This window comes from Diorhabda sublineata, chromosome 11, assembly GCF_026230105.1.
Source record: "Diorhabda sublineata isolate icDioSubl1.1 chromosome 11, icDioSubl1.1, whole genome shotgun sequence".
Classification (NCBI taxonomy): domain Eukaryota; kingdom Metazoa; phylum Arthropoda; class Insecta; order Coleoptera; family Chrysomelidae; genus Diorhabda; species Diorhabda sublineata.
Window position 1 is genome coordinate 1,615,584 of NC_079484.1, and position 22,848 is coordinate 1,638,431.

The 22,848-nt window shown below is 33.0% G+C and overlaps 2 protein-coding genes across 8 annotated transcripts in view; one reads left to right on the forward strand and one right to left on the reverse strand.

Moving 5' to 3' along the window:
• The first annotated feature begins 310 nt into the window (after positions 1 to 310).
• On the forward strand, positions 311 to 4,803 carry LOC130450371 (serine hydroxymethyltransferase). 3 transcript variants are annotated; one of them, XM_056788734.1, is made up of 8 exons: positions 311 to 706; positions 1,185 to 1,438; positions 1,519 to 1,664; positions 1,763 to 1,893; positions 2,937 to 3,132; positions 3,848 to 4,033; positions 4,086 to 4,391; positions 4,481 to 4,803. In XM_056788734.1, the coding sequence occupies exons 2-8, from the start codon at positions 1,239 to 1,241 to the stop codon at positions 4,717 to 4,719; spliced, it is 1,404 nt and encodes a 467-aa protein (XP_056644712.1). In that variant the 5' UTR covers positions 311 to 706; positions 1,185 to 1,238; the 3' UTR covers positions 4,720 to 4,803. The 3 variants fall into 3 exon arrangements, with proteins under 3 accessions (XP_056644712.1, XP_056644710.1, XP_056644711.1); XM_056788733.1 differs by having other exon boundaries at positions 692 to 1,007; XM_056788732.1 differs by having other exon boundaries at positions 666 to 1,438.
• An 807-nt stretch (positions 4,804 to 5,610) lies between these two features.
• Positions 5,611 to 22,848, reverse strand: part of LOC130450465 (myosin heavy chain, non-muscle) — a 49,018-nt gene continuing 31,780 nt past the window's right edge. For 3 of the 5 annotated variants that reach the window (XM_056788848.1, XM_056788847.1, XM_056788846.1), the window contains 8 exons: positions 19,744 to 22,536; positions 19,530 to 19,686; positions 12,916 to 13,105; positions 12,070 to 12,844; positions 11,712 to 12,011; positions 9,116 to 9,438; positions 8,762 to 9,054; positions 5,612 to 6,563 (listed from right to left, as the gene is read on the reverse strand). In XM_056788848.1, coding sequence (XP_056644826.1) covers positions 6,428 to 6,563; positions 8,762 to 9,054; positions 9,116 to 9,438; positions 11,712 to 12,011; positions 12,070 to 12,844; positions 12,916 to 13,105; positions 19,530 to 19,686; positions 19,744 to 22,536 — 4,967 coding nt within the window. In that variant the 3' untranslated portion in view covers positions 5,612 to 6,427. Of the gene's footprint in view, positions 6,564 to 8,761; positions 9,055 to 9,115; positions 9,439 to 11,711; positions 12,012 to 12,069; positions 12,845 to 12,915; positions 13,106 to 19,529; positions 19,687 to 19,743; positions 22,537 to 22,848 lie in introns of all 5 variants that reach the window. The other 2 variants (XM_056788845.1, XM_056788844.1) reach the window with 1 other exon arrangement.

Here is a 22,848-nt window from a genome sequence, read left to right on the forward strand (position 1 = left end):
TAAGAATTAAAAATTGGATATAACGTAATTTAGGTACCAAAAGAGACAAATGGAATAATTTTACATACAATCTTAAGGCATCCGGAAGTAATCCTCACGTCAAAAATTATTTGACAGATAAAAGATTGTTTCGTGGTACGTGGTTAATCAAACAAATCACTCGTAATAATAAATGCTTTATTGCATGTTAATAAGAACAATAAAACAAACATCTTACATAGAATTGGTGCTTGTTAAAGCACACGTCGTGCGCATGAGCTCTTCCACACTTACAAGAGATCATGCGCTCTCTGTACAACGATACACATGCGCACAAATATAAATGTAGTTCTCTTAACAAAGATGCCGATAAAAGTTTTTTATAAGAAATTACGAGAAGTAAAAAGTAATCTCGGGGATATAAATTTTCATATTTTCATTTGGGGGGTCGGAAACGAAGAAAAAACTTGAAAATCTTTTTTTGAATATATCTCAAAAAGATACGAAAAAAAATTTCAAACAAAAATTGTAGAGGATGAAGTTTCCTATTAGATTGCTCATAAGTTACTTACCTAAGTACTTCCGTTAACACCCTAGAGCTTATAAGAGGGCATTATAATGATATGTTTTTAAGGATTCAAATATAAAATATCTCCTTTTAAATCTATGGAATTTTCCCGCGCGTATAATCTAATACACGTTTCAGCAACTTGTTGCACCTTTTGAGGTAAGAAGAATTTTGTTTACTAGATATAAAAATGATTACATTTCTCTAATTATCGATTAAAACAGTATTTTTTCCATTTTCTATAATTTATTTAGTAATTTTTGACCTCTTTCATCATTATCGGTACATTTGACCTACCACGGCTTTCGTATTTCTACAAAGAGGTTAAGGTTATCAAACTCGTACACAATTATATTACTAAATACATTTTAAATTTCTTGATATATAAATCGTATTGATAGAGTAAATAAAATTTCAATAATCTGAATATATTTTCTGTGACAACAAGTTTTAATTTGAGGTTAGTATTTAGTATCTTCTTCCAACTTAACCTTAAGTAATAATCAATTACTGTTCGAATAGCTTTATTCACATTTTAATCTATAATTACTTTGATTATTTTTTATTTACATTCCATTGATTCCACATTGATAAATTCATAATGAAGTGCTTCTTAAAAACATTTTTTCAACCACAGGTTCAAAAAGTATTAAAATATCAGTTAAGCAGAACTTTTAGTAGTACGAATAAGATGAGTGATATTAGTAAAATTTTAAATGCGAATCTATGGGATTCCGATCCTGAATTATGGGATTTAATAAAAAAAGAAAAAAAGCGTCAGGTAACCGGTTTAGAAATGATTGCTTCTGAAAACTTCACTACCATGCCTGTGTTACAATGTCTTAGTTCCTGTCTTCATAATAAGTATTCAGAGGGACTACCAGGACAAAGGTAAGTAAAATGCTTCTTTACTTTTATCAGCTCTCGGGCATATTGTGTTAGAAACGATATTTTGCTTATTTAAATTTCAGATACTATGGGGGTAATGAATATATCGATGAAATTGAAATCCTGGCTCAGAAACGATCTTTAGAAGCTTATAAACTAGATCCTGAAAAATGGGGGGTTAATGTTCAACCATATTCAGGATCACCTGCCAATTTTGCAGTATATACAGGTTTATTATTTGTTTTTATTCCATATTATTTAATATTTAACGATAATAAATGTTTTAATCGAGTCTTTGAATATTTTAGAAGAAGTTTTATTTTATAGGTGTCGTGGAACCTCATGGAAGAATTATGGGATTAGATTTACCAGATGGTGGTCACTTGACTCACGGTTTTTTTACTGGTAATAAAAAAATATCTGCAACTTCAATTTTTTTCGAATCGATGCCTTATAAGGTGAGTAAATGCTAATTCTTGAGAAATAATTGTACTTGCTTGAAATAATTATGATTGGTAAGTGAACAGCAATTTATGTTCATAAATTCATTTAATTTCAGAGAAAAATTATGACAACATATATATTTATATATAATTGGATATGCGTTCTAAAAGGAGTAGAAACTGCTCGATCAAGAATTCTTTGACTCACTTCTTGTGGTGAGTCAATACACATCTCACCATTTTTCTTTCTCTTTTCGGACTCCCATTTTGTTCAAATCACTAGTTACTTGGCTGTTTTTTTTTAACTTTACTATTATTTTGTGTGTTCTATCCATAGTATGCTTTTATAAATCTGGTGATAGGCTCTTCAATTAAGATTTCTCTAATTTCAGTGTTCATATAGATTCTATACTGTCTGTCATATAACTTTTTTGACCTATTTATTCTACTTATCATTTTTCTTTCAAAGTTTTTTCATTAGCTTCATCCTTTCTCCTTTGGAGGTGGAGGTTTTCATAAGGACATAATTATCTTTTGAAATAGTTCACTGTCTCAAGTCAGTGTTCAGGTCTCGATTAACAAAAGTTGAAAAACATAAAATAATTACTCAATCTATATTGTATATGAATTTGAAATAATGCATCCATGAAAACAATTTCTTCATACATATCAAAAATATTGTTTTTCGTTAGTGATAAGAATTGTGTGTGGTTATTTTGGAAATGTTACTAAGTTGGAAGTTTTTGTGATAACAAGTAGTTATGACACTTTTAACAAGTCGTAAATAGATGACGTAATTTATAATATGACGTCAATAACTATACATTTACACAATTACAGTTTAATCTGTATTCATTATACGTAAATATTTTATTTAAAAAATTGCGCCAACTATTTTCCATTGGCTAAAATAAAATTTATAGAAACGATATTTTCTTCTAGCATTTTTGTTTTTAATAATTTATTATTAACAATCTAACACTTTAAATAACAAATGTAACTTTTTAATTGATGTGTTCGAAGAAATTGGTAAAAATGTTTCTCTTTTTCTGTTTTAGGTAGACCCAGAGACTGGCTTGATCGACTATAATAAACTTCTAGAATGTGCAAGACTATTTAGACCTAAAGTAATAGTAGCTGGTGTTAGCTGCCATTCGAGGGCCCTTGATTATAAGAAATTCAGAGAAATATGTGATGAAGTAGGAGCTTATTTATTTTCAGATATGGCACATATATCTGGCTTAGTAGCGGCAGGTAATTATTCATTTGATTTATTATATCGTTCCTTTATTACAAAAAGTGGATGGTCCAGCTTGAGTATCCGGTTACTCGAGCAACGACGAGTTTGAGATCAATAAATCCATCAATGGGTCCAGAACTCATTCCGAGTGAAGCCGAGAGTGTTGCTATTGCATTCCCGAGTAGTCTGCTTGCAAAACAAACTCTTGTGAGATATATGGAAACACTCGGTATGAGATAAGCTAAGGCACACATAGAAGAGCCTCTTTTACCAAACAATGGAACCATTTAAACAGTTGGAGCACTGACGTCTCAACGGATACTCAAAGACACTATGTTTAGAAGAAAGTGCATTGCGCAGATTATATAGAGAACGAACATGTAAAATTTCAGAGCAATACTCCTAGGAGCATACGATATTGAAGATGAATATCTCTAGCAGCTAGACCATAGCTAAGAGATTAATAGAAAAGCTGCAAACACTGAGCATCCCCAGGGAACCAGCAAGAAAAGAGGACATGATAGATCCTTTGGGTAACTACCCACCAGTCACCTGGACACATCTTACAGTCTAGTTAGTGACGTTAGAAGGTTCAAACCAAGGTGTCTGATGAGGACATTGGCAGTTTTAAAAGGGGGTGCGATAGGCTATCAGAAGGACTAAGTGCTCAATGGTCCCTGACCTCCCACAGCCGGACTATAAAATTTGTTGATTAAACTTTTTTTCTAGGTGTAACTCCTAGTCCATTTGAATACAGTGATATAGTTTCTACAACCACTCATAAAAGTCTTCGTGGACCCAGAGCTGGTGTGATATTTTTCAGAAAGGGAGTGAAATCTGTGAACGCTAAAGGTGAAAAAATCATGTACGATTTTGAAAGTAAAATTAACCAAGCAGTATTTCCTGGATTACAAGGTAAGTTTTGTTTTAAAGGTTATTTTATATTTGAGTCGAGTACTTATTTTAGGTGGTCCCCACAATCATGCCATTGCCGCTATTGCCACATCAATGAAACAAGCCAGTACACCGGAATTCGTTACTTACGCCAAACAAATTGTAACAAACGCCAAACGATTAAGCGACGGTTTGCAATCCAAAGGATACAAAATAGTAACCGGTGGTACGGATTTACATTTGTTGTTGGTTGATCTTAGGTCCGTGGGATTGACAGGAGCTAAAGCTGAATTAATTTTGGAAGAAATCAACATTGCTTGTAATAAAAATACGGTTCCTGGTGATAAAAGTGCTTTGAATCCATCAGGAATTAGATTAGGTGAGTTGGAATCAGTAAAATTGTCGTAATAGTTATTGAAGGACTAGTATAATCAATTTTGTCTAAGCGGTAAATGTTTTATTTTTTAGGTACTCCGGCTTTGACGACTCGAAATTTGAAAGAAAAAGATATCGATGTGGTAGTCGATTTTCTAGATCGTGGATTAAAATTAGCGAAAGAAATTAGCAACATATCGGGACCTAAACTCGCCGATTTTAAAAAAGTCTTACACGACAATCCAGATATTCAAAATAAAATAGCGAAACTTAAAGATGAAGTTACTAAATACAGTGAACAATTTCCTCTACCGGGTTATTCAGAATATTGATCAAATTTATTTATTTTTAATTATTTTAAATGAAAATTGATTCTCTATATATTTTTATATTATTAAAATACTGTTTGCTTTAAAGTATTTATTTTTATTTTAACGTCGAATATAATTTTTAACAAAGTATCTAGGTACAAAAATATGAAAATTATGTATAGTTCGTTCAGTATAAAAATTGTTTGTCAACGTTGCCAAGCCTAACCTAACCAATACTAATAAGCTGACTCTGGTCTTGACCGCTGGAGTTGAACTCTTGTTGACATTATTTCATGTCATTTTGAAGCTAATGCTATTAGCTTTACTACCCTTGAAGTGTTCGAAGGTACCCTAGTAATAGGGGAATTGGTTCTGGCCAATTTTCTGAACCTTTGCACAATGGTAGTTCCAAACAAGTCGATTAAAAGTCTCCATGGGTTCAAAACGGTCCGAGGGTACTCTGGAAGGAGAGGAATTTCAAAAAAATTGACCGAAATCCCTTCTCTTATGGTACCCTTGGACTCTTCATGGGTAGTTTCGGAATTTCCTGTCTATTGAGACATTTATTTGTGCCAAGTTTCTGTTAAATTGTCCAAAACCAAATTTCGATAAGGATTGAGCGGGGTGTTTTGAGACATACATACGCTGCTACCCCTGAAGTGTTCGACAAGTCCAAGGGAGCCTTAAGAGGGGTTTCGGCCAGCTTTTTTGAAACTTAACACGATCATAGTTTGAAGTAAACTGAATAAAAGTCTCCATGGGTTCAAAACCTTCCTAAAACTGCCCCTGAACTGTCAGAGGGTTTTATGTGCCTTCCATGAAAAGAAAAAATGATCTTGATGGTATAAAATGGTACATACAGTATGAAGTATGTTGTAGGGGTGAATTTGGTGAAGGGAGAAGATAAAAAAAAAACGGTTAACTGATGATCTAGATAGATAATTTTATTCAAGTCATCAAATAATATTGAACCCTGAACCCCCATAATTACGCTTAAGGTATTTACAAAATGCAATTGTTTATACAAAAACATGCATATAAAAATCATGTTCGACTAAAATAGATGTTTTTACAAAATATATATTCTACAAAATATAATGTGTATCAAAAGGTTAATTTTCTATTACTATTTTATTATTATTAATATTATTATCATATATAATAAGCATTAATGACTATGTATGTATATCGGTAGATAGTAAATAATGCAAAAATGGTAAACAAAAAAAATATATAACTTGCATAAAAAGAATTAGCAACAAATACAGAATATAAAGTTGAAAATTGTATAAATAATAAGCTTGAATTTAAAAAAAAATAATAAATGGTCAAAAATAAGATCACTGATCCGTTTTACGAACCGGTGCTCACCCGATAAATGCTAAGTCATAAATATTAAACGCTCCTGGCCATTTTTATATATGAAATTAAGCATGTTTAGATTAAAGTCGATATTATTTCACTTTTTCATAATATAAATTCAAAAATTAATTTATTAAACCAAAATTCTATAACTCAATTTTCATCGTACCACATATAAAAATCAATTTCACGAAATTAAATAAACCTTAATCTAAACAAAAGATAAATACGCCTATAAGTACTAGAAAAAAATAAAGTATTTACATAAAAGCGATTATTTTATTGGCAAGGTAAATGCCAGTTAATTACCAATTTAAAAAAAATAATAATTCGGTAATAATTATTAAAAAAAAAAAAAACGATACGTTTAATTTGGGGTGTCATCACCGTCCATCGCCTCATCTTGCGTTGTGGAATCATCTCCAGAACAGTTTCCGCTGGTTTGTATAGAACCTCTTTTAGTTGAGCTCAGTCTCGATGATGATATTCCCATAGTTCCTCGCCTGTAAACACATGAAAACGTTCAATTTTTCTCAAAATACCATACATTCACCATAAAACAACATGCAACAAACAATTTTCTGTTAAAATATTGATCGATCAGCTATAGGGGGTAAGTTTACCAAAAACTAATAACAAATCATGTGAATCTGATCCCTCATTCATTCATTAATTGAAAACGATGTTAGTATATTGGAAACAAGGTAATTAATTTGCAACGAAGGAATAATTTAAAGGGGGACACTCGGAACTCACTTGATTTCAAAAGCTACCCCCCACATTTTCTTAACCGTTTCCGGTAAACTTGTTTGCAATTGTTCGTTTGTTGTAAAAGCAGGTAAAGTGGTTATCTGAGAAATACTAAATAATAAAATTCAATTTGCGTTTTACCAAACTAGAGTATTGGAAAAAGTAAAATCCCCCAATCGAGTCAATATGAATCTACCAATATAAATTTCAATACCCAAAACTATTATACACAGTTATTTAGCTGTAATTCTCAATCTCAATCAATTCTAAATCAAAAAGTTGGTTTATTTTTTCATTTAATTCATTAAGATTTGTAGTTCCATCAAAAATAAAGAAATTTATCATACGGAGACAAATCTGGTGATATGGGAGGCTGTAAAATACAAATTTACTGAAACTGTAAATTCATCGGTTAACTGTAATGATGTTTTTTAATCATAATTTGATAAAAATACCGTCCTGGGGTTTTTTGTTCAAACCACTAACAACAAGAAGGGGCTTATCTAATACATTCTATCTACTTTTCGGTAAAATTAGAAATTTAGTGGAACGGTCAAGTTTTATTAAAAAGCACATTAGTAGATTTTAAGTTCTATTAATTTTTTCCAATACTATATATATATAGTGTGTCCATGAAATTGAAATCATGAAAACTAACCTCAATTTTCAGTTTACACGATTATTCGGTTTCAATAAAATGGACAATCTGCATAAATAAAAATATAAGCACAAAAATGAAACTAATTTAACGGTATAATATTTTTTATTAACAGCTGAATGATTTGTTTTTTTTTTTATTTTTTTTAATTAATGAAGGATGATTAATATGTACATTTTGCAGCCAATTAAAAGTTAAAAACAAGCAATTCTTTTTTGACACAATTATTTTCGCCAGCAAACAATTTCGATTACTTTGTCACATACCAAATTTTATTTCCTCGCGGGTCATTTGAGGCTAGAAAATAATTTATATAATTTGTTTTCGTTAAATCAAAAGATATACATTAATTAATAGTGAATAGCACTAATCTCCCATGTCATCTACCCAAAGGGAGTACCAGAGGAAATTTTATGAAACTACCACAAAGGGGATGAATATAATTTCCAAAAAAAAAATGAGTACGAACGCTTTTTATCAACCTAAAGCCTTTATGAGGTGTAGTAAGGTACTACTACAAGAAAGAGTTTCATATATCTCTTCGTTGGCACAGGATATTGTCCTTTCTAAGATTAGGTCTAGTAGAAATTGTCCGGTGTCAATTTTGTAGAGACAAAGAAGAAATTTTGTTTCGCCTAGTACTACAGTACCTCACTATTACAATGTCTTGGACTAGGAATGGAGATGTAACCTGGAACATGGAAAATTGTTTATCTGTGATGTACTAAACTAGTCCTAGAATTGTTTCGGGAGAACTTCCAGACTAGATCAATCAAAAAAGTACCTTTGGTACCACTGGATATGAAAACTAGCTACACCAACTCCTAATTAACACATGACACTGCCCCTTTTGAAGCACCTGATGATATGGAGCCCCGCAGAAAGTGACCAGTGCAGATTCGGTGGGAAAGAACATGAAACACCAGTTTACCTGGTCACGAAGAAATCAAAGGTAACACATTTTCCATAAAAGGAGTAGGAACGCCTTTTATTGGCTAATACCTTTTTCGTGGCATAGCAAAATGATCTTATAATGGAGTTTTGGGAGAAAGTTTCTTTGGTACCATTAGATCTGGAAATTGATTGGATCTAAACTACAATTCCTCGCTGACACAGTTCACTGTCCGTTCTAAAGTATCTGATAACATCAGGCCTAGCAGAAATCGAACAGTGGAAGATATCATGGAAAAGATTTTGGACTAGCAATGAAGAATCCTTTTTCGTTATCTTCCAGATGAAAAAATGTTTATTTTGAGATTGGATCCGATAGTAATAAACAAAATAATGGTTTACCTCAGTTTACTCTTAAGATTATTGATTTCTCTGTTCATGGATTCGTGGGATTCCAACATATCTTCGCATTCCCGTTGCGCTTTCCGTTTCTGTGCCTTTTCTCTTGTTACTTCTTCTTCGGCTTCGTCTAATTGTCGTTTGAGCGCCTTAACGCGAGCGTTGGCTTTTTCTACTTGCTCCTTATATTGATCGGCGTGTCTCCGTTCGTCGTCCAACTGCATTACCAATTCTTTAATTTTCTTATCCAATTTCCTATTGGTCTTTTGTTGGGCGAGACGTTCTTTCGCTTCGACCTTAATCGGTATCAGAAAGATTCGTTATACTTAAATGATTTAAACGATCCGTAATGCTTACCTCTAATTGTTCTTCGAGGTTAGAAATTTTACTTTCCAACGCCGAAATTGTAGCTTTTGTTTTTGTCCTCTGAGCCGTTTCCAATTCGGCCAGTTTAGCTTTTAATTCTTTATTTTGTTTCTCAAGTAACAACCTCTGCGATTCTTGCTTTTGCGCTGCTGATCTTTCGCTGGACAATTCAGTGGTTAACTGTTCGATAGTCAATTGGGCTTTTCTTGCTCTATCTTGGAGGATTTCGTTGGTGCTTTGTTCCTCTTCGATTTCTTCTTCTAACGTTGCTATTCTCGCATCTAATCTGCGTTTCTCGTCGACGAGTAGGCTACCTGAAGATAAAATAAATGGTAAGTAATATAAAATTTTTTTTAATATACAATCACAAGGAGTTTTAGGAACGACATACCTCCACTGGAGCATAAATACATTAGGGATTGCCTTACTTACTTACCGATTCTGAATTTTAACAAATTATGTTTTACTAAATCCCAAATATTAATCAACATCAACCAGTGAGATATATCAAACAATTTTTCCATCTGAAAAGCTGCGATGATGAAGAATTGGTATGAAGATAGATCGATGAGCTCGATTGGGTACTTTTGGACCGAGTCATGACACTTATTTTGTACCGGGGCCCCCTACCGTAGCCTGGACAAGCTAGATCAGATGGAGTCTTATTGGAGAAACACTTCAAGTCTAATATTCATAACCGTATCAATTAAAAAGTCTGAGGAGGTTTCGGAAAGGTCCACGTCCCTTCAAATGCCACTTTAAGGCGATAAATATGACAAAGGGCGACAGAGCTTAGATACCTTGAAGGTAAAATGCTAACGGCCCTTCGGGAAGTGACACCTTCCCCTTTGGGAGTAGTTCATATATATTGGAGACGAATAAGGGAACGTTCTAGTCATTAGTGTGATGTTATGACTGTGGTTGATGAAGAATTGGTATGAAGATAGATCGATGAGCTCGATTGGGTACTTTTGGACCGAGTCATGACACTTATTTTGTACCGGGGCCCCCTACCGTAGCCTGGACAAGCTAGATCAGATGGAGTCTTATTGGAGAAACACTTCAAGTCTAATATTCATAACCGTATCAATTAAAAAGTCTGAGGAGGTTTCGGAAAGGTCCACGTCCCTTCAAATGCCACTTTAAGGCGATAAATATGACAAAGGGCGACAGAGCTTAGATACCTTGAAGGTAAAATGCTAACGGCCCTTCGGGAAGTGACACCTTCCCCTTTGGGAGTAGTTCATATATATTGGAGACGAATAAGGGAACGTTCTAGTCATTAGTGTGATGTTATGACTGTGGTTGATGAAGAATTGGTATGAAGATAGATCGATGAGCTCGATTGGGTACTTTTGGACCGAGTCATGACACTTATTTTGTACCGGGGCTCCCTACCGTAGCCTGGACAAGCTAGATCAGATGGAGTCTTATTGGAGAAACACTTCAAGTCTAATATTCATAACCGTATCAATTAAAAAGTCTGAGGAGGTTTCGGAAAGGTCCACGTCCCTTCAAATGCCACTTTAAGGCGATAAATATGACAAAGGGCGACAGAGCTTAGATACCTTGAAGGTAAAATGCTAACGGCCCTTCGGGAAGTGACACCTTCCCCTTTGGGAGTAGTTCATATATATTGGAGACGAATAAGGGAACGTTCTAGTCATTAGTGTGATGTTATGACTGTGGTTGATGAAGAATTGGTATGAAGATAGATCGATGAGCTCGATTGGGTACTTTTGGACCGAGTAATGACACTTATTTTGTACCGGGGCTCCCTACCGTAGCCTGGACAAGCTAGATCAGATGGAGTCTTATTGGAGAAACACTTCAAGTCTAATATTCATAACCGTATCAATTAAAAAGTCTGAGGAGGTTTCGGAAAGGTCCACGTCCCTTCAAATGCCACTTTAAGGCGATAAATATGACAAAGGGCGACAGAGCTTAGATACCTTGAAGGTAAAATGCTAACGGCCCTTCGGGAAGTGACACCTTCCCCTTTGGGAGTAGTTCATATATATTGGAGACGAATAAGGGAACGTTCTAGTCATTAGTGTGATGTTATGACTGTGGTTGATGAAGAATTGGTATGAAGATAGATCGATGAGCTCGATTGGGTACTTTTGGACCGAGTAATGACATTTATTTTGTACCGGGGCCCCCTACCGTAGCCTGGACAAGCTAGATCAGATGGAGTCTTATTGGAGAAACACTTCAAGTCTAATATTCATAACCGTATCAATTAAAAAGTCTGAGGAGGTTTCGGAAAGGTCCACGTCCCTTCAAATGCCACTTTAAGGCGATAAATATGACAAAGGGCGACAGAGCTTAGATACCTTGAAGGTAAAATGCTAACGGCCCTTCGGGAAGTGACACCTTCCCCTTTGGGAGTAGTTCATATATATTGGAGACGAATAAGGGAACGTTCTAGTCATTAGTGTGACGTAATTTCAACAATTCAAGATGTGGCCATCATCCAAAGAAGAAAATACTAACGAAATGATTTACGAAACACCATTAACGGTTGATTAATCAACTGGAGATGGGAAGATAGCGAGAAAACTTTAAACAGAAAGATAATACTGACTTTTATTATTACTACTGTTTATTTCTTCCAATAATTCATCTCTTTCGGCCTCAGCCGCCCTTCTGGCTTTTTCGGAATTAGCCACATCGTCCGTCAATTGCAATACTTCCGCTTCCAAAGTCTTGACTTTCCTTTCGGCTTCCTTACTCGAAGCGGCGTATTCGTCCCTAGCAGCTCTGCATTCTTCCGCGTCTCTTATAGCTTCTTTGCATTGTTGCTGGGATTTCTTCAGCTGTTTCAGCGCGTCTTCCTTTACTTTGCAGTGTAGTTCGATTTGACTTTCCAATTCCTTGATATCTCCTAAAAGAAACAGTGGGAATATTATCGGATAAATAATAAGTTAAGGATTATTATTTACCTTCCAATTTTTTTCTGGCGCTTACGGCGGCCGCTCTTTGTTTCCTTTCCTCGTCCAATTCGGCCTCCAGATCTCTGAGTTGTTTGACGATGCCCCTTCGTTTTTCTTCGGCCTGTTCTTCTTTAGCTTGGACGTCCCGTTCGAATTGAGCCCTGAGAGCTTGCATGTTGACTTCCAATCTAAGTTTGGCATCTTCGGTTAACTGCAGTTCGTCTTCGAGCTCTTCGTTTTGCGCTTTCAGCTCAGCCAATTGACTTTCTAGCGATCTCTTCGCTTTTTCCAATTCGTGAACGTTTTTGTCGGCCGTTCCTTGATTGTTAACCAATTCGTCGAGTTCCCCTTGCAGTTGTCTTCGAACTCTTTCCAATTCTTCAATTTTAACGTTGGAATCGTCCAGTTCGCGTTTCAGCGACAATACCAGCGTTTCTTTATCTCTAGCTTCCTTTTCCACTACATCTTTCTCGGCGGCTAGTTGTTCGCTAACCGCTTTCTCTTCGGCCAATACTTTGTCGAAGTTCTTTTGCTTCTTCTCTAATTCGGAAACTTTTTGGCGTTGGGTCTCTAAATCGATATTGGCGTCTTCCAATTCGGCAGCTATTTTCTTTTTACTTCTTTCTAATTTATCATTGGCCACCGTTAATTCTTCTACTTGCCTTTGTAGGGCTTCCAAATCCTTTGCCAATTTCTTTTTGCTTTCTTCCAGTATGGCAGCCTGTTCGGCTTCGTCTTCGGCTTTCTTTTTGGCATCGGCCAGTTGAGCGCTCAGTATATTAACCTGTAAAAAATGAAAAAAAAAAAAAAAGTTTTAGCGATGCTTGTAATTTTGTAATTTTGAAATTGTCATACTTGTTTTTCGATATTCTTCTTGGCTTCCTCTTCTTCTTCCAGTTGTTCTTGTATGGCTTCTTTATCGGATTCTAATTGTCTTAGTTTAGAGCTTAGAGCCAATTTTTGTTTGGTTTCTTCTTCTAATGCGGCTTGTGCTTCGGCGAATTGGGATTCGATTGTTGCTTGGCTCTTAAATGCAGCTGAAGCTCTGCAAATACAAAATTGTATAGATGAGGGTAATTTGAAACTGACTATCACACAGTCCCCCCCGTTTTTTGGGATATAGAAATTCGAATAATCGTCGATACTTTTGTATAAGTCAATTTTGGAAACAATATATGCTGTAAAAAAATGAAAATACCAACATTTCTACATAATTTTATTGCAAATTGTTTGAATTTTTGTATAGATTGACCAAAAAATAATTTAAACTTCATTCGATAACTTGATAACAAAATATAAACGGTAATAAGTGAGAAAAAGTCAATTTTGAGAACATTTTTATTATTTTGAGCTGCAAAAACAACAAAAATTAACTTTTTGTGTGAATTTTGTTTCAATTTGTTTGTTTTCTTGTATAGATTGAGCAGAAAATTATTTAAACTTCATTTCACGACTTTATAACAAAATATAAACGATAATAAGTGAGAAAAAGTCAATTTTGAGAACATTTTTATTATTTTGAGCTGCAAAAACAACAAAAATGAACTTTTTGTGTGAATTTTGTTTCAATTTGTTTGTTTTCTTGTATAGATTGAGCAGAAAATTATTTAAACTTCATTCCACGACTTTATAACAAAATATAAACGATAATAAGTGAGAAAAAGTCAATTTTGAGAACATTTTTATTATTTTGAGCTGCAAAAACAACAAAAATTAACTTTTTGTGTGAATTTTGTTTCAATTTGTTTGTTTTCTTGTATAGATTGAGCAGAAAATTATTTAAACTTCATTCCACGACTTTATAACAAAATATAAACGATAATAAGTGAGAAAAAGTCAATTTTGAGAACATTTTTATTATTTTGAGCTGCAAAAACAACAAAAATTAACTTTTTTGTATGAATTTTGTTTCAATTTGTTTGTTTTCTTGTATAGATTGAGCAGAAAATTATTTAAACTTCATTCCACGACTTTATAACAAAATATAAACGATAATAAGTGAGAAAAAGTCAATTTTGAGAACATTTTTATTATTTTGAGCTGCAAAAACAACAAAAATGAACTTTTTTGTGTGAATTTTGTTTCAATTTGTTTGTTTTCTTGTATAGATTGAGCAGAAAATTATTTAAACTTCATTCCACGACTTTATAACAAAATATAAACGATAATAAGTGAGAAAAAGTCAATTTTGAGAACATTTTTATTATTTTGAACTGCAAAAACAACAAAAATGAACTTTTTGTGTGAATTTTGTTTCAATTTGTTTGTTTTCTTGTATAGATTGAGCAGAAAATTATTTAAACTTCATTCCAAGACTTTATAACAAAATATAAACGATAATAAGTGAGAAAAAGTCAATTTTGAGAACATTTTTATTATTTTGAGCTGCAAAAACAACAAAAATTAACTTTTTTGTGTGAATTTTGTTTCAATTTGTTTGTTTTCTTGTATAGATTGAGCAGAAAATTATTTAAACTTCATTCCACGACTTTATAACAAAATATAAACGATAATAAGTGAGAAAAAGTCAATTTTGAGAACATTTTTATTATTTTGAACTGCAAAAACAACAAAAATGAACTTTTTGTGTGAATTTTGTTTCAATTTGTTTGTTTTCTTGTATAGATTGAGCAGAAAATTATTTAAACTTCATTCCAAGACTTTATAACAAAATATAAACGATAATAAGTGAGAAAAAGTCAATTTTGAGAACATTTTTATTATTTTGAGCTGCAAAAACAACAAAAATTAACTTTTTTGTATGAATTTTGTTTCAATTTGTTTGTTTTCTTGTATAGATTGAGCAGAAAATTATTTAAACTTCATTCCACGACTTTATAACAAAATATAAACGATAATAAGTGAGAAAAAGTCAATTTTGAGAACATTTTTATTATTTTGAACTGCAAAAACAACAAAAATGAACTTTTTGTGTGAATTTTGTTTCAATTTGTTTGTTTTCTTGTATAGATTGAGCAGAAAATTATTTAAACTTCATTCCAAGACTTTATAACAAAATATAAACGATAATAAGTGAGAAAAAGTCAATTTTGAGAACATTTTTATTATTTTGAGCTGCAAAAACAACAAAAATTAACTTTTTGTGTGAATTTTGTTTCAATTTGTTTGTTTTCTTGTATAGATTGAGCAGAAAATTATTTAAACTTCATTTCACGACTTTATAACAAAATATAAACGATAATAAGTGAGAAAAAGTCAATTTTGAGAACATTTTTATTATTTTGAGCTGCAAAAACAACAAAAATGAACTTTTTGTGTGAATTTTGTTTCAATTTGTTTGTTTTCTTGTATAGATTGAGCAGAAAATTATTTAAACTTCATTCGATAACTTGATAACAAAATATAAACGGTAATAAGTGAGAAAAAGTCAATTTTGAGAACATTTTTATTATTTTGAGCTGCAAAAACAACAAAAATTAACTTTTTGTGTGAATTTTGTTTCAATTTGTTTGTTTTCTTGTATAGATTGAGCAGAAAATTATTTAAACTTCATTTCACGACTTTATAACAAAATATAAACGATAATAAGTGAGAAAAAGTCAATTTTGAGAACATTTTTATTATTTTGAGCTGCAAAAACAACAAAAATGAACTTTTTGTGTGAATTTTGTTTCAATTTGTTTGTTTTCTTGTATAGATTGAGCAGAAAATTATTTAAACTTCATTCCACGACTTTATAACAAAATATAAACGATAATAAGTGAGAAAAAGTCAATTTTGAGAACATTTTTATTATTTTGAGCTGCAAAAACAACAAAAATGAACTTTTTGTGTGAATTTTGTTTCAATTTGTTTGTTTTCTTGTATAGATTGAGCAGAAAATTATTTAAACTTCATTCCAAGACTTTATAACAAAATATAAACGATAATAAGTGAGAAAAAGTCAATTTTGAGAACATTTTTATTATTTTGAGCTGCAAAAACAACAAAAATTAACTTTTTTGTATGAATTTTGTTTCAATTTGTTTGTTTTCTTGTATAGATTGAGCAGAAAATTATTTAAACTTCATTCCACGACTTTATAACAAAATATAAACGATAATAAGTGAGAAAAAGTCAATTTTGAGAACATTTTTATTATTTTGAACTGCAAAAACAACAAAAATGAACTTTTTGTGTGAATTTTGTTTCAATTTGTATGTTTTCTTGTATAGATTGAGCAGAAAATTATTTAAAACTTCATTCCAAGACTTTATAACAAAATATAAACGATAATAAGTGAGAAAAAGTCAATTTTGAGACATTTTTATTATTTTGAGCTGCAAAAACAACAAAAATGAACTTTTTTGTGTGAATTTTGTTTCAATTTGTTTGTTTTCTTGTATAGATTGAGCAGAAAATTATTTAAACTTCATTCCACGACTTTATAACAAAATATAAACGATAATAAGTGAGAAAAAGTCAATTTTGAGAACATTTTTATTATTTTGAACTGCAAAAACAACAAAAAATGAACTTTTTGTGTGAATTTTGTTTCAATTTGTTTGTTTTCTTGTATAGATTGAGCAGAAAATTATTTAAACTTCATTCCAAGACTTTATAACAAAATATAAACGATAATAAGTGAGAAAAAGTCAATTTTGAGAACATTTTTATTATTTTGAGCTGCAAAAACAACAAAAATTAACTTTTTTTGTGTGAATTTTGTTTCAATTTGTTTGTTTTCTTGTATAGATTGAGCAGAAAATTATTTAAACTTCATTCCACGACTTTATAACAAAATATAAACGATAATAAGTGAGAAAAAGTCAATTTTGAGAACATTTTTATTATTTTGAACTGCAAAAACAACAAAAATGAACTTTTTGTGTGAATTTTGTTTCAATTTGTTTGTTTTCTTGTATAGATTGAGCAGAAAATTATTTAAACTTCATTCCAAGACTTTATAACAAAATATAAACGATAATAAGTGAGAAAAAGTCAATTTTGAGAACATTTTTATTATTTTGAGCTGCAAAAACAACAAAAATTAACTTTTTTGTATGAATTTTGTTTCAATTTGTTTGTTTTCTTGTATAGATTGAGCAGAAAATTATTTAAACTTCATTCCACGACTTTATAACAAAATATAAACGATAATAAGTGAGAAAAAGTCAATTTTGAGAACATTTTTATTATTTTGAGCTGCAAAAACAACAAAAATTAACTTTTTTGTATGAATTTTGTTTCAATTTGTTTGTTTTCTTGTATAGATTGAGCAGAAAATTATTTAAACTTCATTCCACGACTTTATAACAAAATATAAACGATAATAAGTGAGAAAAAGTCAATTTTGAGAACATTTTTATTATTTTGAGCTGCAAAAACAACAAAAATTAACTTTTTGTGTGAATTTTGTTTCAATTTGTTTGTTTTCTTGTATAGATTGAGCAGAAAATTATTTAAACTTCATTCCACGACTTTATAACAAAATATAAACGATAATAAGTGAGAAAAAGTCAATTTTGAGAACATTTTTATTATTTTGAACTGCAAAAACAACAAAAATGAACTTTTTGTGTGAATTTTGTTTCAATTTGTTTGTTTTCTTGTATAGATTGAGCAGAAAATTATTTAAACTTCATTCCAAGACTTTATAACAAAATATAAACGATAATAAGTGAGAAAAAGTCAATTTTGAGAACATTTTTATTATTTTGAGCTGCAAAAACAACAAAAATTAACTTTTTTGTATGAATTTTGTTTCAATTTGTTTGTTTTTTTCTATAGATTGAGAAAAAAGCATTAAAACTCCATTTGTTCAATTAATGAAAAACTATGAACGATAATTGTCAATTTTAAGAACAATTCTATTATTTTGAGCTGCAAAAACATCAAAAATCAAATTTTTTGTGTGAATTTTGTTTCAGTTTGTTTGTTTTTTTCTATAGATTGAGAAAAAAGCATTAAAACTCCATTTGTTCAATTAATGAAAAACTAGGAACGATAATTGTCAATTTTAAGAACAATTTTATTATTTTGATCTTTAAAAACAACAAAAATTAACATTTTTGTATGAATTTTGTTTCAATTTGTTTGTTTTTTGTATAGATTGAGAAAAAAATGTTTAAAACTTCATTCGATTACACAATAAAAAATATAAACGATAATATATAAGAATTTGTCAATTTTAAAAACATTACAATTATTTTCAAAGCTGCAAAAACAACAAAAATGAACTTTTTTGTGTGAATTTTGTTTCAATTTGTTTGTTTTCTTGTATAGATTGAGCAGAAAATTATTTAAACTTCATTCCACAACTTGATAACAAAATATAAACGGTAATAAGTGAGAAAGGACAATTTTGAGAACAAATATCATTATTTTTAGGTGCAAAAACAACAAAAATTAACATTTTTGTATGAATTTTGTTTCAATTTGTTTGTTTTCTTGTATAGATTGAACAAAAAATGATTTAAACTTCATTCCACAACTTTATAACAAAATATAAACGGTAATAAGTGAGAAAGGACAATTTTGAGAACAAATATCATTATTTTCAGGTGCAAAAACAACAAAAATTAACATTTTTGTATGAATTTTGTTTCAATTTGTTTGTTTTCTTGTATAGATTGAACAAAAAATGATTTAAACTTCATTCCACAACTTTATAACAAAATATAAACGGTAATAAGTGAGAAAGGACAATTTTGAGAACAAATATCATTATTTTGAGCTGCAAAAACAACAAAAATTAACATTTTTGTATGAATTTTGTTTCAATTTGTTTGTTTTCTTGTATAGATTAAGCAAAAAATGTTTAAAACTTCATTCCACAACTTTATAACAAAATATAAACGGTAATAAGTGAGAAAGGACAATTTTGAGAACAAATATCATTATTTTCAGGTGCAAAAACAACAAAAATTAACATTTTTGTATGAATTTTGTTTCAATTTGTTTGTTTTCTTGTATAGATTGAGCAGAAAATTATTTAAACTTCATTTCACGACTTTATAACAAAATATAAACGATAATAAGTGAGAAAAAGTCAATTTTGAGAACATTTTTATTATTTTGAGCTGCAAAAACAACAAAAATTAACTTTTTTGTATGAATTTTGTTTCAATTTGTTCATTTTTTGGTGTAGGTTGAGAAAAAAAAAAAAATGTTTAAACTTCATTCGATCACACGATAAATAAATATAAACGATATTGTCAATTTTAAAAACATTACAATTATTTTGAGCCGCAAAAACATGAAAAATCAAATTTTTTCTATAATATCTTGTTTCGATTCGTTAATTCTTTTATATAGATTCTTAATAATTATATAATAATAATAATAATAATAATAATAATTATACCAAAACGAGTACATATATACATAAACATCCAAATCCCCAAATCTTCTTCTCTCCAACCAACCATATTATTTTTAGTAAAAACAAAAATTCAAACAACAATTACACGTAACGAAAAACGATTATTCGATTATCCCGAAACAAATAACAAAAATAAATGTAATACTTCAATTCGGCCCCTTCGAGTTGTTGCGCCACATTTTCAAGTTCCTGTTGCAACTTGATAGTTTTTTCTTGAAGATCCGTTTTCGTCCTTTCCACTTCCACCAATTTGGCCGAAAGTTCCGCCAACTGACTTTCCGCTTGTTTGCGACGCCTTTCACCTGAAACAATCGACCGATTAAATATTTTTAAATCAAAAATTAATGCTAATCGCACACCTTCTTGTCTACTGGCACCCACGTTCCTCAATTCGCTCGTTAAATCGGCGTTTTCGGCCTCGAGACTCTGTTTCGATTTCTCCAGATTCGCCTTCAATTTTTTGAGGTTCTCCAATTGCTCGTTCAACGCCGCCAATTCCTGGGAATGCTTGTGTCGAACGTCCGCTTGGGTGACTTCGTGCAGTTGCGCCTCTTCTTCCAAAGTCTTCTTCAAAGTCGCCAATTCCTGTTCGCGTTTCGATCTCAATTCTTGTTGCGCCGCCGTCGTATCCAACGAATCCAACAATTCGTTTTTGAGAGCCTCCAATTCCTCGTTCAAATCCCTCTTCATTTTTTCCGCTTTACTTCTGGCCGCCTTCTCCGCCTCCAGATCCTCTTGCAGCTCCGTCAACTGACTCTCCAATTCCCTAAACGCTTTTTGCGATTGCGCCTTCTGCGCGCTTTCCTCGTCCACCTTCACCATCGCCTGAGCCAGCTCCTCTTCCCTCTTACCCAACTGCAACTGGAGCTCTTCGATTTGGAGCCGTTTTTCGTTCAGCTGCTCTTTCAAATCGTTCACTTCGGTTTCGATTTTCCTTTTAGATCTATCGGTCTCTTGTCTCTGTTGATGATCTTTCAATAAACGTTCCTCCAATTCCGATATGGTCGATTCGTGTTTGGCTTTGAGTTTGGCCAAATGTTTGGCTTTTTCTTCTTCTTCTGCCAAAGCTTGACTAAGATCGTTACTGCGCTCCTCCAATATCTTCTTTTCTTTCACCAATTTTTGATTGGTATCTTCGCTTAAAGCCAAATCTTCTTCCAATTTTTTTATTTTATTGTCGCATTGGACTTTTTCCAATTGCAATTTTTGCCTGGCCGCCTCTTCTTCTTCCAATTGTTCCTCCAAATCTTGTATGGTGAGTTGCAATTTTTTTTTGTCGTTGTTCAACACCGACGTTCTTTCTTCTTCTTCTTCTATTCTGGCTTCGAGATCGTGCAATATCTCTTCCAATTCCTGTTTTCTAGCCGTCAATCTCGCCCTCATTTCCTCGGCTTCGGCGCACAATTCCACCTCGGCTTGCAATTGTTCTTGCAGTATTATTTTTTCTTCCTGCGCCTGCTGGTACTTCTGTTCGAATTCTTGGGCCGTTTTGACGTGATGATCCAATTTATCTCTGACTTGTTTAAGTTCGTCCTCTTTCTGCATCAATTTTTCTTCTTGTTTGGTAACTTCCAGCAGCGGTTTAACTTTGGTGTACAGTCTCCACCATTGCCAATTTCTCAATTTCAGATAGGCCGAACAGTTTCTCTGTATTATGCGTATGGCGTTCAATTGTTGCACCCTCTTCTGATAATTCCTCCTCGATAAAAATCCTCGACAGAAAGCTTGAAAATTCACAATCAGATCGGTGATTTTGTAGTCCCTCTCTTCTTCCAGGTGCGCCAGCACGCCCGCCCGGAAAAATATCTTCGATTGTCCCACTCTGTACAAATTTTTATCCAATTCGAGCGATTTGATCATCGCTTCGCAGGCCTTTTTGCCGTCCATGAAACCCTTGTTGATAACGTTCGGCGTTAACAGTTCGTATCTCTGTCTGAATTCCTGGAAAGGTATCCTGTTGGGGAAGCCCTGCCTGCATATGCGGATACCTTCGAGGACGCCGTTGCACCTTAGCTGGTCCAAAACTAGGGGGGCGTCGATTTTGCCGGCCCTTTTGTCGTGATTCGGGATTATGCACCTGACGAAATTCGGATTCGTGTTACGTAACGTCACCATCAGATTCGCCAATTGGTCTTTGTACAAATAGGATACGGTGCGGAACATGCCTTTCGCCCTTCCCAAGCTTTCGGCGTCCTTCCATATGTGCACGACGAAGGGATCTTGGGAGGTTTGCAAAAGCGAAACGACGTTCTCGTTTTGGGGATCCATGTTCTTCATCAGCCATTGATTGGCGCAATAATCGACTTTGCCCGCGTAATGGATGATGGAAAAGTCCGCCACGCCTCTGAAATCGCTTTTTTTGAATTTGGGATGCACCGCGTGGGCAGATACCAATTTGTCGACGAACGTTTTATCGGTGGCTTTGGGGAAGAGGCACTCCTCGTCCAATAGCGCCATTATGCCCATCGGTTTGTCGATTAGATCGATAGTCGGTTGCAGATCCAGGCCGAAATCGATAAATTTCCATTCGATGCCTTCGCGTTGGTATTCCTCTTGTTCCAATATGAACATGGTGTGATTGAACAATTGTTGCAATTTTTCGTTGGTGTAATTTATACAGAGCTGTTCGAACGAGTTCAAATCGAATATTTCGAAGCCCGCTATATCGAGTATACCGATGAAACTGGCGCCTTGCCTCTTCGTCCTGCCCAACGATCTGTTTATCCTCGTCACCAGCCATTTGAACATCCGTTCGTAGCAGGCCTTCGAAACGGCTTCGACGGCGAATTCGACTTGTTCTTTGGTTTGACTTTTGGTGACGAAATCGCGCCCGACTTTGATCCTCGGCTTCAGGAAGGCTCTGGTCATATCGGTGACCGATAGGCCCAACAGGTGGGCTATCTTCTGGGCTACCGTGTTGTCCGGTAGCGTGGCTTGATCCGAACTGCGGTCCTGTTTGAATTCCATTTTGCCGAACAACATAACCGCCGATACTACCCTGAAAATGGCGCTGAAATCCTCGCTGGTCATCCCCATTATGTTCATACTTTTTACCGTGCCGAGAAATTCTTGGGCGTCGTCTACGCCGGAAACGATGTGATTGTCTTCTCTGAGGAAGCTGTACGATCTGGGATCTTCCAATATGAATTCCTCTAAAAATGAAAAAAAAAAAAAAAAATTCTTTAATATCACGAGGTTTAGCATTGCTTCGAGTTTATTCGGGGCAAGGAGAAGCTTGTTCTGGAGAAATTAAGGCTGGAGCACCACGAGGGAGGGTTGTATGAAGGTACTGTCTTTCTAGCACTTGGAAAAAACACGACCGACTAGCTATTAACTGCTGTCCATCGTATCTGTGACTGTACGAAGAGATGGAACGTCAAATTTGGTCGAATTAAATCAGTTGCAAAACAAAAATATAGATCGTATTCCAATTAACCTGATTTCATATTCAAACTCAGCAAAAT

Coding starts and splice junctions, on each gene's coding strand:
- LOC130450371 (XM_056788732.1), top strand. CDS start 1,149: ATGAAGTGCTTCTTAAAAACATTTTTTCAACCACAGGTTCAAAAAGTA. Junction 1,439..1,518: donor GAGGGACTACCAGGACAAAG/GTAAGTAAAATG, acceptor TTTAAATTTCAG/ATACTATGGGGGTAATGAAT. Junction 1,894..2,936: donor TCGAATCGATGCCTTATAAG/GTGAGTAAATGC, acceptor TTTCTGTTTTAG/GTAGACCCAGAGACTGGCTT.